General features: G+C 41.3%; 1 protein-coding gene across 1 annotated transcript in view; it reads left to right on the forward strand.

Moving 5' to 3' along the window:
- GLO1 (glyoxalase I) overlaps window positions 1-15,109 on the forward strand; it is a 75,438-nt gene extending 60,329 nt beyond the window's left edge. Inside the window, exons 4-6 of the mRNA XM_053712683.1 lie at window positions 11,087-11,151; window positions 12,612-12,701; window positions 13,688-15,109. Of these exons, the coding sequence (XP_053568658.1) occupies window positions 11,087-11,151; window positions 12,612-12,701; window positions 13,688-13,776 (244 nt within the window). The 3' untranslated portion in view covers window positions 13,777-15,109. The remainder of the gene's footprint in view (window positions 1-11,086; window positions 11,152-12,611; window positions 12,702-13,687) is intronic.
- The last annotated feature ends 302 nt before the right edge of the window (window positions 15,110-15,411 follow it).

Raw genomic sequence — 15,411 nt, forward strand, 5'->3', positions numbered from 1 at the left:
CACAGTTATAAAGTCTAAGAAGGGAGACAAGCCTGTTAAGGCTCTTAGTCCCTCTGAGCCGTCTACCTCTCAGGACTCTGCGTCCTGTGAGATTACTACCCTTGCTAGATTATCCACTCCACATGCAGTTCCCCGTAGCACATCTAATCCTCCATCCGGAGGGGGCCTTCTTCCTGCGGACTTTGCTGTGCAGTTACAAACGGCTGTGTCTGCGGCCCTCAGTGCATTACCTCGCTCTAAACAAACGCAAGAGAAAGGTTAAACATAGCTCTCTGACCCAGAGTCATCTAAATATTTATCGGATTTAGCTATTATTTCCTAGTTATCCGATGATGAGTTAACATCTGTAGCTTCAGAGTGAGCTTTCTGGGTCAGAGTCCTTAGCGTCTCAGCCTCCTGCTGCTGAGGAACCGTCCTTTAATAAAAAACGCAAGTGCTCAATTTTAATTCTAAAGGAGGCTCTGTCTACGTTGGAGGCTCCAGAGGCCGCACTGCCTGAAGAACCTATGATACCTAAATTAGAAAGAGTTATGAGAGAGGAACGTTCCTTTTTGACTTTTCCTGTGCCGGTAAGATGGCTAACATTATTAAGAACAAATTTGGAAAGGAATTGGTTCTTCTTCCCCCTCGTCTACTTTATAAAAAGTTGGTCCCAGACTCTCAACTGGATTTGTGGGGCTCTATTCTAAGGTGGGATGGTGCTACCTCTACACTTGCTAAAACGTACTACTATACCTCTTGAGGATAGTTCTTTGTTCAGAGAGCCGATGGATAAGAAAATGGAAACCTTTCTGAGAAAGATGTTTCAACATACAGGATTTTTGTTTCAACCGGTGGCTGCAGTTTCCGCAGCGGCTACCTACTGGTGCGACTTTGTCGGAACTCATTGAGGTGGAATCTCCCTTCGAGGATATTCAAGACAGAATTAAAGCTCTGAGAATTGCTAATTCTTTTATCTGTGATGCGAACATGCAAATAATTCCCCTAAATGCAAAGGCCTCTGGCTTTGTGGTCCTAGCCCACCGGGGAAAGATTTTATTTGGTGCAGGCCTAGACTCCATTATTTCTAACGGTTACCGGAGGCCATCCTACCGCAAGATAAGATCAAGTCTAAGGGGACGACAATCTTCTAATTTTTCGTTCTGACAAATCCCAACAATCCTCCTCCAAGCCCGAGCAACCCGAGTACATGGAAGCCGGCTCAGTCCTGCAATAAATCCAAGCAGAATAAGAAGCCTGCCAGAAAAAAATCTGCATGAAGGGGTGGCCACCAATCCTGGATCGGATTGTGTAGGGGCAGACTGTCTCTTTTTTTTTTTTTTTTTTTTTTTTTTTTTTTTTCAGACGCCTAATTAAAGTACGTACAGGATCTGTGGGTCCTGGATGTGGTATCTCAGAGATACAAGATAGGCTTCCAATCTCATCCGCTAAGGGGCAGATTCCTTCTCTCGAATCTGTCTACCGGACTAGAAAATAGGGATGCCTTTCTAGGGTGCGTTCAGGATCTATCCTCCTTAGGAGTTGTCCCGGTGCCTATCAAAGAAAGAGGTTTGGGGTTTTATTCAAACCTTTTCGTGGTCCCAAAGAACGAGGAAAATTTGCCCATTTCTGGACCTAAAGTGCTTAAATTTCTCAGTGTCCCTTCCTTCAAGATGGAGACGATAAGGTCTATCCTTCCTTTAATTCAGGAAGGCCAGTTTATGACCACTATAGATCTGAAGGACGCTAACCTTCATGTTCCAATCCACAGGGAACACTTTCAGTTCCTGAGGTTTGCATTCCTGGACCAGCACTTCCAGTTTATCATTGCCCTTCCGTTTGGCCTAGCTACTGCTCCAAGAATCTTTACGAATGTTCGGGGGGCGCTTCTAGCCGTTGCCAGAGCTCAGGATATTGCAGTAGCCCCATACTTGGATGATATTCTTTTGCAAGCACCATCCTTTCATCTTGCAGAAGAATTCTCGAAGTCCCTTCTCAGTCTTCTTCGATCACATGGATGGAAGATAAACTTGGAAAAGAGTTCTCTTATCCCAAGTACCAGGGTGGAATTCCTGGGTACTATAATAGAAATATCCTCATGGATATGGAGTCTAACAGACCAGAGACGTTGCAAGCTAACTTTGGCATGTCTTGCCCTCTGAACCTCCTTGAGTCCCTCTGTGGCTCAGTGTATGGAGGTTATTGGTCTCATGGTGTCCTGCATAGACATCATTCCTTTTGCCAGGTTTGTCTCAGACCTTTACAACTGTGCATGCTGAGGCAGTTGAACGGCAATCATTTTAAGATCTGTCTCAACAGATTGTATTAAACAGCCGGTCGAGAGAATCGCTCTCTTGATGGCTCTGTCCAGAGGGACATGCTTCTTAAGACCATCCTGGGAGATTGTGACTACGGACGCAAGCCTATCCGGATGGGGAGCTGTTTGGGGTGCTAGGAAGGCACAGGGGTTGTGGACTCAGGAGTCCTTCCCCCGATCAATATTTTGGAACTACGGGCAGTCTTCATGGCTTGGCCACTTCTGCGTTTGTCCCAGTTTATCAGATTCCAATCAGACAATATAACCTTGGTGGCTTACATCAGCCATCAGAGGGGAAACGATAAGTTCCTTGGCGATGAAGGAAGTATCTCAGATTCTGGAGTGGGCGGAGGCCCCCCACAGCTGTTCACTGTCAGCAATCCACATTCTGGGTGTGGAGGACTGGGAGGTGGATTTTCTCAGCAGGCAATCCTTCCATCCTGAGGTGTTTGAGATATGCAGCAAGTGGGAGACGCCAGAGATAGATCTCATGGCGTCCCGTCTCCATACCCAGGTACAGGTCGAGGATCTCAAAGCGGATCTAATAGATGCACCTAGCAGTACCCTGGAGGTTCAAACTCCTATATCTTTTTCCTCCATTGCCGCTTCTTCCTCGAGTGGTGGCCCGCATCAAGCAGGAGCGGGTATCTGTAATCCTGATTGCTCCATCGTGGCCGCGAAGGACGTGGGTTGTGGGGATGTTACCTTCTCGAAGAGACCTGCTGATACAAGGTCCATTTGTTAATCAAAATATAGATTCTCTGAGGCTGACACTGTGTGGAGATTGAACGCTTAGTCTTAGCCAACAGAGGTTTCTCTGAGAGTGTCATTGATACTCTTATTCAAGCTCGTAAACCAGTTACTCAGTGTATCTACCACAAGGTGTGGAGGACCTACTTATTCTATTGTGAAGAGCGTGAATTTTCCTGGCAGAGATTTAAGGTTGCCAGGATCTTACCTTTTCACCAGGATGGGCTGGAGAAGGGCCTTTCTGCTAGTTCCCTGAGGGGACAGATTTTGGCCCTGTCGGTTTTATTGCACAAGAGACTGGCTGAGCTTCCAAGCGTGCAATCCTCTGTTAAGGCTCTGATTAGGATCAGACCTGTGTTTGGATCTGGGGCTCCTCCTTGGAGCCTAAGTAGTCTTCTTCGGGTTTTGCAACAGGTTCCGTTGGAGCCTCTGCATTCCGTTGACATTAAATTATCTTGGAAGTTTTTTCTTTTTAATGGCTATTGCCTTTGTGTGCAGAGTTTCTGAGATCTCTGCTTTGCAATGTGAGCCCCCTTATCTGGTATATTTTTTTTTTTTTTTCTTTTACAAAGATATGACGAGTCCACTGATTTCATCCTTGTGGGATTTATCCTCCTGCTGACGGTAAGTGGCAAAGAGCACCACAGCAGAGCTGTATATATAGCTCCTCCCTTCCCTCCCAATCCAGTCATTCTCTTTGCCTTGTTAGTACTAGGAAGAGGTAAAGTGAGGTGTTAGTTTTATTTTCTTCAATTAAGAATTTTTTATTTTAAAATGGTGGCAGGGAGTACTATTTTTCTCAGGGAGAAAATTGTCAGTTCCTTACTTCCTAAGAGGAGTGGGGACATTTGGTTTTCTGTACTGATGTTGATGATCTTAAGAAAGGTTGTCTAAGATCCATGATAGTTCCCACAGCATCTGAAGGTAGTGAAAGAAAATCTTCAGTGTGGAGAACGATGTCTTGCTACAAGCAACTTTGAGGTATGATCAGGCCTTTTAAGTTTCTGGGAGACTTGATGCACAGACCAGGCTGACATTTTTACCTTATGGGTAGGGGTAAGCAGTATACATTATGTGTAAAATGTTAAAGTACCTGGAATCCCTTATTTTTTATTTTATTTTGACAAAGTTTGTACAATGTGCCTTGTTTTTATTATGGGCTTGTTTTAGATGCTGGGAGTTGCGGTTTTATTTAAGGTTGTTGGGTATACACTGGCCGTAGGTACCTGATATTATAGAGAGCACATGGCTTATATTATCAGACATGTTTTTGTTTTTGTAAACTCAGACCCATGCGGGCCTTGCTGAGCTGGTATGACGCCCACGGTGGGCGGGGCCTTGTTTCGTTTGCTCAGACGCGCAGCATAACCGGATCGTGTGGACGTTAGAGTCCTGATCTGTTGTGGGGCCTACATTATCCGGAGCTGCTAAGGACCTGACAGGCTTCTCGAACGGCAGCTGTGTTAATTCCGGGGGCAGGTAGGTGCCACAGCAGTGCTGTGGCGTGGTGCAGAGGTTTAATAAAATATTATTTTTTATTCTTGTGACAGACGTTATCTTATTGATCTGTCTTACTTTGCAAACTATACAATACTGTTAGAGTGTTTGGGACAATTATAAAAATATTTTTATTACCATAAAACCGTTTTTGAAGTTTTCAGAAAAATAGTTGCTCTTTTAAAATTTAAAGGTGCAGTACATTTTTTTTTTTTTATTTTTTTTTTCCTGCATTTTTTGGCTATAATATAATTCAGAGATAAAAGATTTGTTTTATAAACGACTAATTTTGGAATTGCTAATCTGTTTAACATGTATGTGTTTAGATGCCACTGTAGAACCCCCTCTATCTTTTTGTCCCTCCTGTACTGAGAGGGCCTTACAATGTAAAGCACAAATTTTATGTAAAGAAAATATGTCTAAGGATGATTCTCAGTCTGAGGAGAATAAAGGTATACCGCTAACTTCTCCCCAAGCGTCACAACCTTTAACGCCCACCCAAGCGATGCCTGGTTCTCCAACCGCGTCTAATTAATTTACTCTGCAGGATATGGCTGCAGTTATGTCAACTACCCTTGCAGAGGTATTATCTAAGTTGCCAGTGTTACAGGGTAAACGCAGTAGAACAGAGGTCAATTTGCATGAGCCTTCTGATGCGTTGTTAGCTATTTCCGATGTACCCTCACAGGGATCTGATTTGGGGGTCAGGGAACTTCTGTCTGAGGGGGAGCTTTCCGATTCGAGAAGTGCATTACCTCAGACGGACTCGGACGTCGTGTCCTTTAAATTTCAAGTTAGAGCACCTCCGTCTGTTACTTAGGGAGGTTTTAGCGACTCTGGATGACTGTGACCCTATTGTGGTTCCACCAGAGAAATTGTGTAAGATGGACAAATACTTAGGAACTGGAAAAACGTCAGTGTAAGCAGGTACCTCCTAAGAGAATCTTGGAGATTATTAAGAGGGAATGGGACAGACCGGGTATCCCGTTTTCACCCTCTCCTAATTTCAAAAAAATGTATCCTATATCTGACGCTGTTCTGTTTTAAACAGAATTAAGGCTCTTAAGCTGGCTAATTCTTTTATTACAGATGCCGCCTTTTAGATTGCCAAGCTGGCGGCTAAGAATGCTGGATTTGCCATTTTAGCGCGTAGAGCGTTATGGTTAAAATCTTGGTCTGCTGATGTGTCATCTAAGTCTAAGCTTTTGGCTATCCCTTTCAAAGGGAAAACCCTATTTGGGCCTGACTTGATCATTTCTGACGTTACGGGAGGTAAGGGTCATCTCCTCCTACCTCAGGATAGAACTGCTAAACTGTGGGTTAAACTGAATAATTTTCGTTTCTTTCGGAACTTTAAAGGAGTCCCCTCTTCTTCCGCCAAGCAGGAAGGGAATTTTGCTCAGGCAAAGGCTGTCTGGAGACCCAACCAGGCTTGGAACAAGGGTAAACAGCCCAAGAAGTCCGCTACTGCTACGAAGACAGCATGAAGGGGCGGCCCCCGATCCAGGACCAGATCTAGTAGAGGGCAGCCTTTCTCTCTTTGCCCAGGCTTGGGTAAGAGATGTACAGGATCCTTGGACACTGGAAATCGTGTCCCAAGGGTATCAGCTGGAATTCAAAGGTTCTCTCCCAAAGGGGAGGTTTCTTCTTTCACGGTTGTCTGCAGACCAGACATAAAGAGAGGCGTTCTTACGTTGTGTAGAAAAGACTTCTCTACTATGGGAGTAATTCGTCCTGGAGCAGGGACAGGGGTTTTACTCAAATCTTTTCTTTTTTTCCCAAAAAGGAAGGGCATGTTTCGACCCATTTTAGATCTAAAGAGTCTAAACAAGTTTCTCAGAGTCCCATCATTCAAGATGGAGACTATTTGCACAATTCTGCCATTGATCCAGGAGGATCAATATATGACTACCATGGACTTGAAGGATGCATACCTTCATATTCCTATCCACAAGGATCATCATCAGTTCCTAAGGTTTGCCTTCCTGGACAAACATTTTCAGTTTGTGGCTCTTCCTTCGGGTTGGCCACAGCACCCCAGGATCTTCACGAAGGTCCTAGGGTCCCTTTTGGCAGTTCTCAGGCCGCGGGGTATTGCAGTGGCGCCTTATCTGGAAGATATTCTGATCCAGGCGTTGTCTTACCATCCGACAAAGTCTCACACAGACATGGTCCTGTCTTTTCTGAGGACTCATGGGTTGAAGGTGAATCTAGAAAAGAGTTCATTAATTCCACAGACCAAGGTTCCCTTCCTGGGAACTCTAATAGATTCTGTATCCATGAAAATCTTCTTGACACAGGTCAGAAAGTTAAAGATTCTGAATACATGCCGAGCCCTTCAGTCCAATCCTCGGCCATCAGTGGCCTAGTGCATGGAGGTAATTGGATTGATGGTGCAGCAATGGACATCATTCCGTTTGCTCGTTTTAATCTCAGAATTGCTACAGCTGAGCATGCTCGGACAGTGGAATGGGGATTATACAAATTTGTGTCCTCAGATAAATCTGGAACAGGATAAAAGACTCTCTTCTTTGGTGGTTGTCTCAGGATCATCTGTCCCAAGGGATGTGCTTCCGCAGACCATCGTGGGTGATAGTGACGGACACCAGCCTTCTAGGTTGGGGTGCAGTCTGGAATTCCCTGAAGGCTCAGGGTGTGTGGACTCAGTCGGAGTCACTTCTTCCAATAAATATTCTGAAATTGAGAGCAATATTCAATGCGCTTCAGGCATGGCCTCAGTTCATTAGTTTTCAGTCGGACAACATCACGACTGTGGCTTACATCAATCATCAGGGGGAACAAGGAGTTCCATAGCGATGACAGAGGTATCCAAGATAATTTGGTGGGCGGAGGCCTACTCTTGTTGTCTGTCAGCAATCTACATCCCAGGAGTGGACAACTGGGAAGCAGACTTCTTAAGCAGACAGACGTTTCATCCGGGGGAGTGGGAGCAGACCGGAGTTGGATCTGATGGCATCTCGACAGAATGCCAAGCTTCCAAGATATGGGTCCAGGTCAAGGGATCCTCAGGCCGAACTGAAAGATGCCTTGGCAGTACCTTGGACGTTCAACCTAGCTTATGTGTTTCCACCGTTTGTTCTCCTGCCTCGGGTGATTGCTCAGATCTAGCAGGAGAGGGCTTCAGTAATTCTAATCGCGCCTGCGTGGCCTTGCAGGACTTGGTATGTCGATCTAGTGGACATGTCCTCTCTGCCGCCGTGGAAGCTTCCATTGAGGCAGGACCTTCTCATTCAGGGACCCTTCCAGCACCCAAATCTAGTTTCTCTACAACTGACTGCTTGGAGATTGAACGCTTAATTTTATCTAAGCGGGAGTTCTCTGATTCGGTTATTGATACTTTGATTCAGGCACGTAAGCCTGTTACTAGGAAGATATGCCGTAAATATCCTTTTTTTTTTTTTATATGAATCCAAGGGCTACTCATGGAGTAGAGTTGGGATTCCCAGAATTCTGTCTTTTCTCCAAGAAGGATTGGAGAAAGGGTTATCAGCGAGTTCCTTAAAGGGACAGATCTCTGCTTTGTCAATTTTACTACACAAACGTTTAAGCCTGTGTTTAGACCAATTGCTCCACCCTGGAGTTTGAATTTAGTTCTTAATATTCTTCAAGGGGTTCTGTTTGAACCCATGCATTCCATAGATATTAAGCTGTTATCTTGGAAAGTGTTTTTGGTTGCTATTTCTTCTGCTCGTAGAGTTTCTGAGCTTTCAGCATTACAATGTGATTCCCCTTACCTTATCTTCCATTCTGATTAGGTGGTTTTACGTACCAAACTTGGTTTCCTTCCTAAGGTTGTTTCTAATAAGAATATTAATCAGGAAATTGTTGTTCCTTCATTATGTCCTAATCCTCCTAAGAAGGAGCGTAAGTTGCATAACCTGGACGTGGTCCGTGCCTTGAAGTTTTACTTGCAGGCGACTAAGGATTTCCATCAATCATCTTCATTATTCATTGTTTATTATGGACAGCGTAGGGGGTCAGAAAGCTACGGCTACCTCTTTCTTTTTGGCTGAAGAGTATCATCCGTCTGGCATATGAGACTGCTGGACAGCAGCCTCCTGAAAGAATTACGGCTCATTCTACTAGGACTGTGGCTTCCTCATGGGCATTTAAAAATGATCCTTCTGTTGAACAGATTTGCAAGGCTTCAACTTGGTCGTCTCTTCACACTTTTTCAAAATTTTACAAATTTGATACTTTTGCTTCTTCTGAGGCTGTTTTTGGGAGAGAGGTTCTTCAAGCAGTGGTGCCTTCCGTTTAGGTTCCTGTCTTGTCCCTCCCTTTCACCCGTGTCCTATAGCTTTGGTATTGGTATTCCACAAGTAAGGATGAAATCTGTGGACTCGTCATATCTTTGTAAAAGTAAATTTATGCTTACCTGATAAATTTTATTTCTTTTACAATATGATGAGTCCACGGCCCACCCTGTCATTTTTAAGAGAGGCTTATTTTTATTAAACTTCAGTCACCTCTGCACCTTTTGGCTTTTCCTTTCTCTTCCTAACTTCGGTCGAATGACTGGATTGGGAGGGAAGTGAGGAGCTATATATACAGCTCTGCTGTGGTGCTCTTTGCCACTTCCTGTCAGCAGGAGGATAAATCCCACAAGTAAGGATGAAATCCGTGGACTCGTCATATTGTAAAAGAAATAAATTTATCAGGTAAGCATAAATTTCCTTTTTTTTCATGCAGCTAAGGCAGTTTTACGTACTCAATTAGGTTTTCTTCCTAAGGTTGTGTCAGATCGCAACATCAATCAGGAGATTGTGGTTCCTTCCTTGTGTCCTAATCCTCATTCATCGAAGGAACGCTTACTTCACAATTTGGATGTGGGTTGCGCCTTGAAGTTCTATCTTCAGGCTACTAAGGAGTTTAGACAATCTTCCTCCTTGTTTATTCGGGGAAGCGTAAGGGGCAGAAGGCTACTTCAACTTCCCTATCTTTTTGCTTAAGTAGTGTCATCCGCTTAGCTTACGAGACAGCGGGACATCGTCCTACTGAGAGGATAATGGCTCATTCCACTAGAGCAGTGGCTTCTTCTTGGGCCTTTAAGAATGAGGCCTCTATGGATCAGATTTGTAAGGCGGCTACCTGGTCCTCCTTACATAATTTTTTCAAAATTTTACAAGTTTGATGTTTTTGCTTCGGCAGAAGCAGCTTTCGGGAGAAAAGTTTTGCAGGCTGTGGTGCCCTCAGAATAGGGTCTGCCTCTTAATTTTTGTTACCTCCTGTTATTCATTCAGTGTCCTCTGGAGCTTGGGTATAGTTTTCCTAAAAGTAAGAAATGAAGCTGTGGACTCTCACTATCTTAGGAAGGAAAGCATAATCTATGGTTACCAGATAAATTTCTTTCTTTCGGGATAGGGAGAGTCCACTGCCCCCGTCCGTTTTTTCTTGTCTATGGGCGGTCCCCTATTTATTTTATTCTTCTGGCACCATTTATACCCTAATGTTTCTCCTACTTTTCCTTGTTCCCTCGGCAGAATGACTGGGTTAATGAGGAAGTGGGAGGGATAGTTAAGTCTTTGGCTGGGGTGTCTTTGCTGCCTCTTGGTGGCCAGGTGTTGTATTTCCCAACAGTAAGGAATGAAGCCGTGGACTCTCACTATCCGGAAGGAAAGGAATTTATCTGGTAAGCATAAATTATGTTTTTGTATATTATATAAATGAATTGTTATTAAAGCAAATGTCAATTGTTTGTTTATAAATCTTGAATTTATCTGTTTGAATTAAAATTTGTTTTTTAACTCAAGATTAAGGCTGTGTATATCATTAAACACATATTGGTGTTTAATCCGTTTGTTCCAGCCTAGAGCGCTCTATTTTTAAATTCACATTTTTTTCTAGTTGACAACATGAGCATTATGAAGGACATTATGGATATTTAGATGTCGTTTGTTTGCAGAAGCCTTTATCTGTCACACTGATGCAGTTAATTCCTGGGAGCAGGTCTAGTTAATGAGTGGGAAGTGTAGGTTTATATTAGGTCTCAATGTTGTCTTTAAATATTCTAACTAGTGCAAGTTTATCTGTTGGGACAAAGCGTAGACATTTCCTTAGTGAATTTAAAGGGACATGAAACCATCATTATTTTATTTATTTTTTTTATTTAAAGTTTCCAATTTACTTCTATTATCAAAGTTGCTTTGTTCTTTGCTTAAGAGATTTCTAGATGGGTAGCGTGCACGTCTGCATCACTACATAACCGTAAATAGTGCTGCCATCTAATGCTCTTTCTAATCTATAACATATATTACCTTTCTGCATTTCAACAAAGGATAACAAGAAAATAAAGACTATTTGATAATAGAAGTAATTTGGAAAGTTGTTTTTAAATCGTATGTTCTGTCTGAATCATGAAAGAACAATGTTTGGTTTTATGTCCCTTTTAATGAATGGAGTGTAACAGTTATGGGCTGTAAAGAGGGCAGTTAGATGCAGAGCATTGCTGTCTTTGTATCGCTATAGTAATATATTACATTACAGTAAATACTCAGAACTTTTTTTTTTCTCCCCTGACAGTAACTGGGGGACTGAAAATGATGAGAAACCTTATCACAGTGGGAACTCTGACCCTCGGGGGTTTGGTATGTTGTGGTCTGCACTATTAAATGATATGTATATTATATGTAGCACATGACATCAGATGTTGCTTTACAGATATCTGCATAGGCAGTGCTCACGGATTGCTCAGTACGAACGGAGAAGCTTTTATTTACCCAAATACTGGGTTCAAGTTGTGAGCACCAACGTGTTAAATATCAGATGACTTACAGCAGTGTTTCTCAACCACGGTCACAGGCCAGGTTTTCATTATAGCTGAACCAGTGCACAGGTAATCAGCGGATCAGTTAACACCATAGCTGATTATTTCACTTGTGCACTAGTTCAGCTATAATGAAAACCTGGCCAGTTGAGGGTACTTGAGGAGCACGGTTGAGAAACTATGACTTAGAGTAGCATTTCATTTTTAGCATTAAAGGGACAGTCTACTCGAAATGTTTGTTTTTTAAAAAGATAATCCCTTTATTACCCATTCCCCAGTTTTGCAGAACCAATGCTGTTATATTAATTAATATTAATTAATTACAATTATATTGTTAATTAATTTTTTTTATTTTATGATTCAGATGGAGCAGGCAATTTTAAACCACTTTCTAATTTACTCCTATTGAAATTGCTATCGTTATTTGTAAGCCAAGGAGCCAGCCAATGTTTGGTTTAGCACCCTGGACAGCACTTGTTTATTGGTGGGTGCATTTAGCCACCAATCGGCAAGCACAACCCAGGTTGTGAACCAAAAATTGGCCGGCTTCTAAACTTACATTCTTGCTTTTCAAATAAAAAGATAGCAAGAGAATGAAGAAAATGTATAATAGGAGTAAATTAGAAAGTTGCTTAAAATTGCATGCTCTATCTGAATTGTGAAAGAGAAAAAAAATTGTGTTCAGTGTCCCTTTAATATACTTTGTACATCTGTGATTCCTTTGTATCTAAACCTCTGCAGCCTGCCTCCTTATCTCAGTTCTTTTGACAGACTTGGATTTCCGGCAATTAGTGCTGACTTAACACTGTGCTCACGCCCGTGGCGTTAGTTCATGTGCGCCATACAGATAAAAATAACACCCTCTAGTTGTGGAAAAACCTGTCAAATGTATTCAGATAAGAAGCGGCCTTCAAGTGCTTAGAAATTCATATATGAGCCCACCTAGGTTTAGCTTTCAACTAAGAATACCAAGAGTACAAAGCAAATTTGATGATGTAAGTAAATTGGAAAGTTGTTTAAAATGACATGCCCTATCTGAATTATGAAAGTTTAATTCTGAATAGACTGTCCCTTTAAGGAAAAGTGTAGACCTTTCTCCAGACTGTTCTACTTTCACTGACATTATTGATAGCTACCAAATATCCGACAGGTGTATACATTTTTTTTTCTTTAAATTAACCCATATTAGACCGTAAAAAAAACAAAACAAAAAAACACCTGTAAGTTAAAATGTGACCTCCAGTTTGTTTGTTCTTAGTTATATTTTGTTTTCCTTTACAGGTCACATTGGCCTTGCTGTTCCTGATGTGTACGCTGCATGTAGTCGGTTTGAAGAGCTGGGTGTAACCTTTGTTAAAAAAGCAGATGATGGTAAGAATAAAACAATGCTAATTTGTGGTCTCCTGATTATCTGTATTCAATAAAGAATTATGTTAATAAAAATGCCCCTCTAATACTACATCAGGGAAAGATACAATTTATTTAGTAAGAGTCAGTGTGTTTGATAGCTCTATACAGATGAATATGGAGTACATACCCTGCAATAGAGACCTGCAGATTTATACAAAAACTATACGTTCAAGGTAAACGCTAGCGCAAAACTATGTGTGCTGTAAATTGTTGGACCAGATCATTCTGCATGACTGCACTTATTGTGTGTTTAATGGGGCAGGAAAAGCATTATATGTTAACATTGCAGTTAGAGCATATCATTTTAGGAGAATTTTCTAATTTACTCCATTCTTTTGTTATCCTTAGTTTAAAAGCATATTTAGGTAGACTTAGGCACAGCAATGCACTACTGGGACCTAGATGGTGTTTGGTGGCTATTCAATAAGCCTTTTGTCATTGGCTCGCTAGATTTGTTCAGTTAGCTCCCAGTAGTAACTATATAGTGATCCCCATTGCAGGAGTTAAAAACACACAGACCATGTTATTGTGGCGCTATTTTTTGCATGTAACATATTGGAACATTTTCCTTTTGTACTTTTATGTCTTTACCTGTGTGTTTGAACCCTGTTCCAAAGGTTAACATTCCACTCAGGAACCGCTAGAATTGTAGCTCGGGAGCAAGACGCATCCCGTGATTGGCTGCTACTTGTGGTTGTTCTGCTGGATTGGCTTAGTCATGTCTTGCTCAGGAGGTTTAATGCAAGGGTTAAGCACATTGTAATCTAGGATCAGTGATGTGCCTGACCCTTAATCTGCCATTTTACTGTGACCTATAAATAAATATTGATCACATTTAATGTTTCTGAAAAACAAACTACTTGCTACTGTAATGCTTTATTTCTTTGTGATTTGTGAAAATAAGTATCTGCTATGGTAACTGCATATCATTTTCTTTTTCGTTGCAGGAAAAATGAAAGGATTGGCTTTTATTCAAGACCCAGATGGCTACTGGATTGAAATTCTCAGTCCCAACACAATGTTAAATATAATTTAATATTCAATTTGTCACAGGTGCAAAAGGCATCAGATGAGCTACAGAGGAACAATTACAGAAATGTGTATAACATCATATAGTTCAATGGTTTTCCAGGCCAAGAGTATATGGAAAGGGATTAATATTTAGTTTTACATTGTGCTGCAGGTGCTGTTTTTGTACCACAATAAAGAAAAGAAAAGCGCTTCTTCATGTATTCTAACCAAAAATTAATTCTCATTTGTAGTCATTTAGATATATTAACCCTTATGAGATTTGAGAGTATATATAATATGTATAGGTCTGTCTCTCTCTCTCTCTCTCTTTCTTTCTTTCTTTCTTTCTTTCTTTCTTTCTTTCTTTCTTTCTCTCTCTCTCTCTCTCTCTCTCTCTCTCTCTCTCTCTCTCTCTCTCTCTCTCTCTCTCCTCTTTATCTCTCTCTCTCTCTCTCTTTATCTATCTCTCTCTCTCTCTCTCTTTATCTCTCTCTCTCTCTCTCTCTTTATCTCTCTCTCTCTCTCTCTCTCTCTTTATCTCTCTCTCTCTCTCTCTTTATCTCTCTCTCTCTCTTTATCTCTCTCTCTCTCTCTTTATCTCTCTCTCTCTCTCTCTCTCTTTATCTCTCTCTCTCTCTTTATCTCTCTCTCTCTCTCTCTCTCTTTATCTCTCTCTCTCTTTCTCTCTCTCTCTCTCTCTTTCTTTCTCTCTCTCTCTCTCTCTCTCTTTCTTTCTCTCTCTCTCTCTCTCTCTTTCTTTCTCTCTCTCTCTCTCTCTCTTTCTTTCTCTCTCTCTTCTCCCAAAAATGGAGATTAAATTAAAACAGAAGACTACTCTTTAAACTGCGCTTGATTGTACTTCCTGTTGTAATTTTCGATTCACTCAGTCAATGCACTAAAAAGTATTTTATGGCTCAGATTGGTTCTCTTTTGATTGATTGGCACATGCCTCGGGTAGTTATTTGCATAATATACAAATATGCTTAACAAGAACACTTTTATATAGATCGCTGCCATATTTCTATCTATTTCACAATTAATAGTTAATGTAATTTGCTGCTAACTCTCTCAGCATCTGTGTGATTTATTTCACACTAAACAGGCTTTGTTTGCCGCTGATCACTGTGCATATATTTCTTTAAAAAGTTTATGGAAATAATTTGCACTTTAACATACGGTTTACTGAGAGGGTTAACGGTTATATTAACCCGTACATGGTTGAAGTAGCAATATTACAGTAACTGTATTCGGTATTTTGATTAGTGCCTTAATAAAAGCACTTCAGTGTTTAACCCTGTTTGATGTGACAGTGCAACTGTAAACCAAGTGGATAATTCAATAAATCTGGTTTGTAAATATCTGTGCTACAGTAATGTGCATTATTTATAGATCTGCATATGGTCAGTTATATTTGCTTATCTGGTGATGGTGTTAGTCCCGAGTCGTGTCACTTAAAGGGATATAAAACCCAAAACATCTTCTGTGATTCAGACAACACATACCAATTAATAGAATTAAAAAAACTTTTTTTTTTTTTTTTTCTATCAAATTTGCTTTGTTCCCAAGGTGGTATTTGTTAAAGAGATACCTAATGTAGGCATCGGGTGCACTACATGGCAGGAAATAGTAATGCCATCTAGTGCTCTTGCAAATGGATAAC

Source organism: Bombina bombina, chromosome 4 (genome assembly GCF_027579735.1).
Source record: "Bombina bombina isolate aBomBom1 chromosome 4, aBomBom1.pri, whole genome shotgun sequence".
Classification (NCBI taxonomy): Eukaryota; Metazoa; Chordata; class Amphibia; order Anura; family Bombinatoridae; genus Bombina; species Bombina bombina.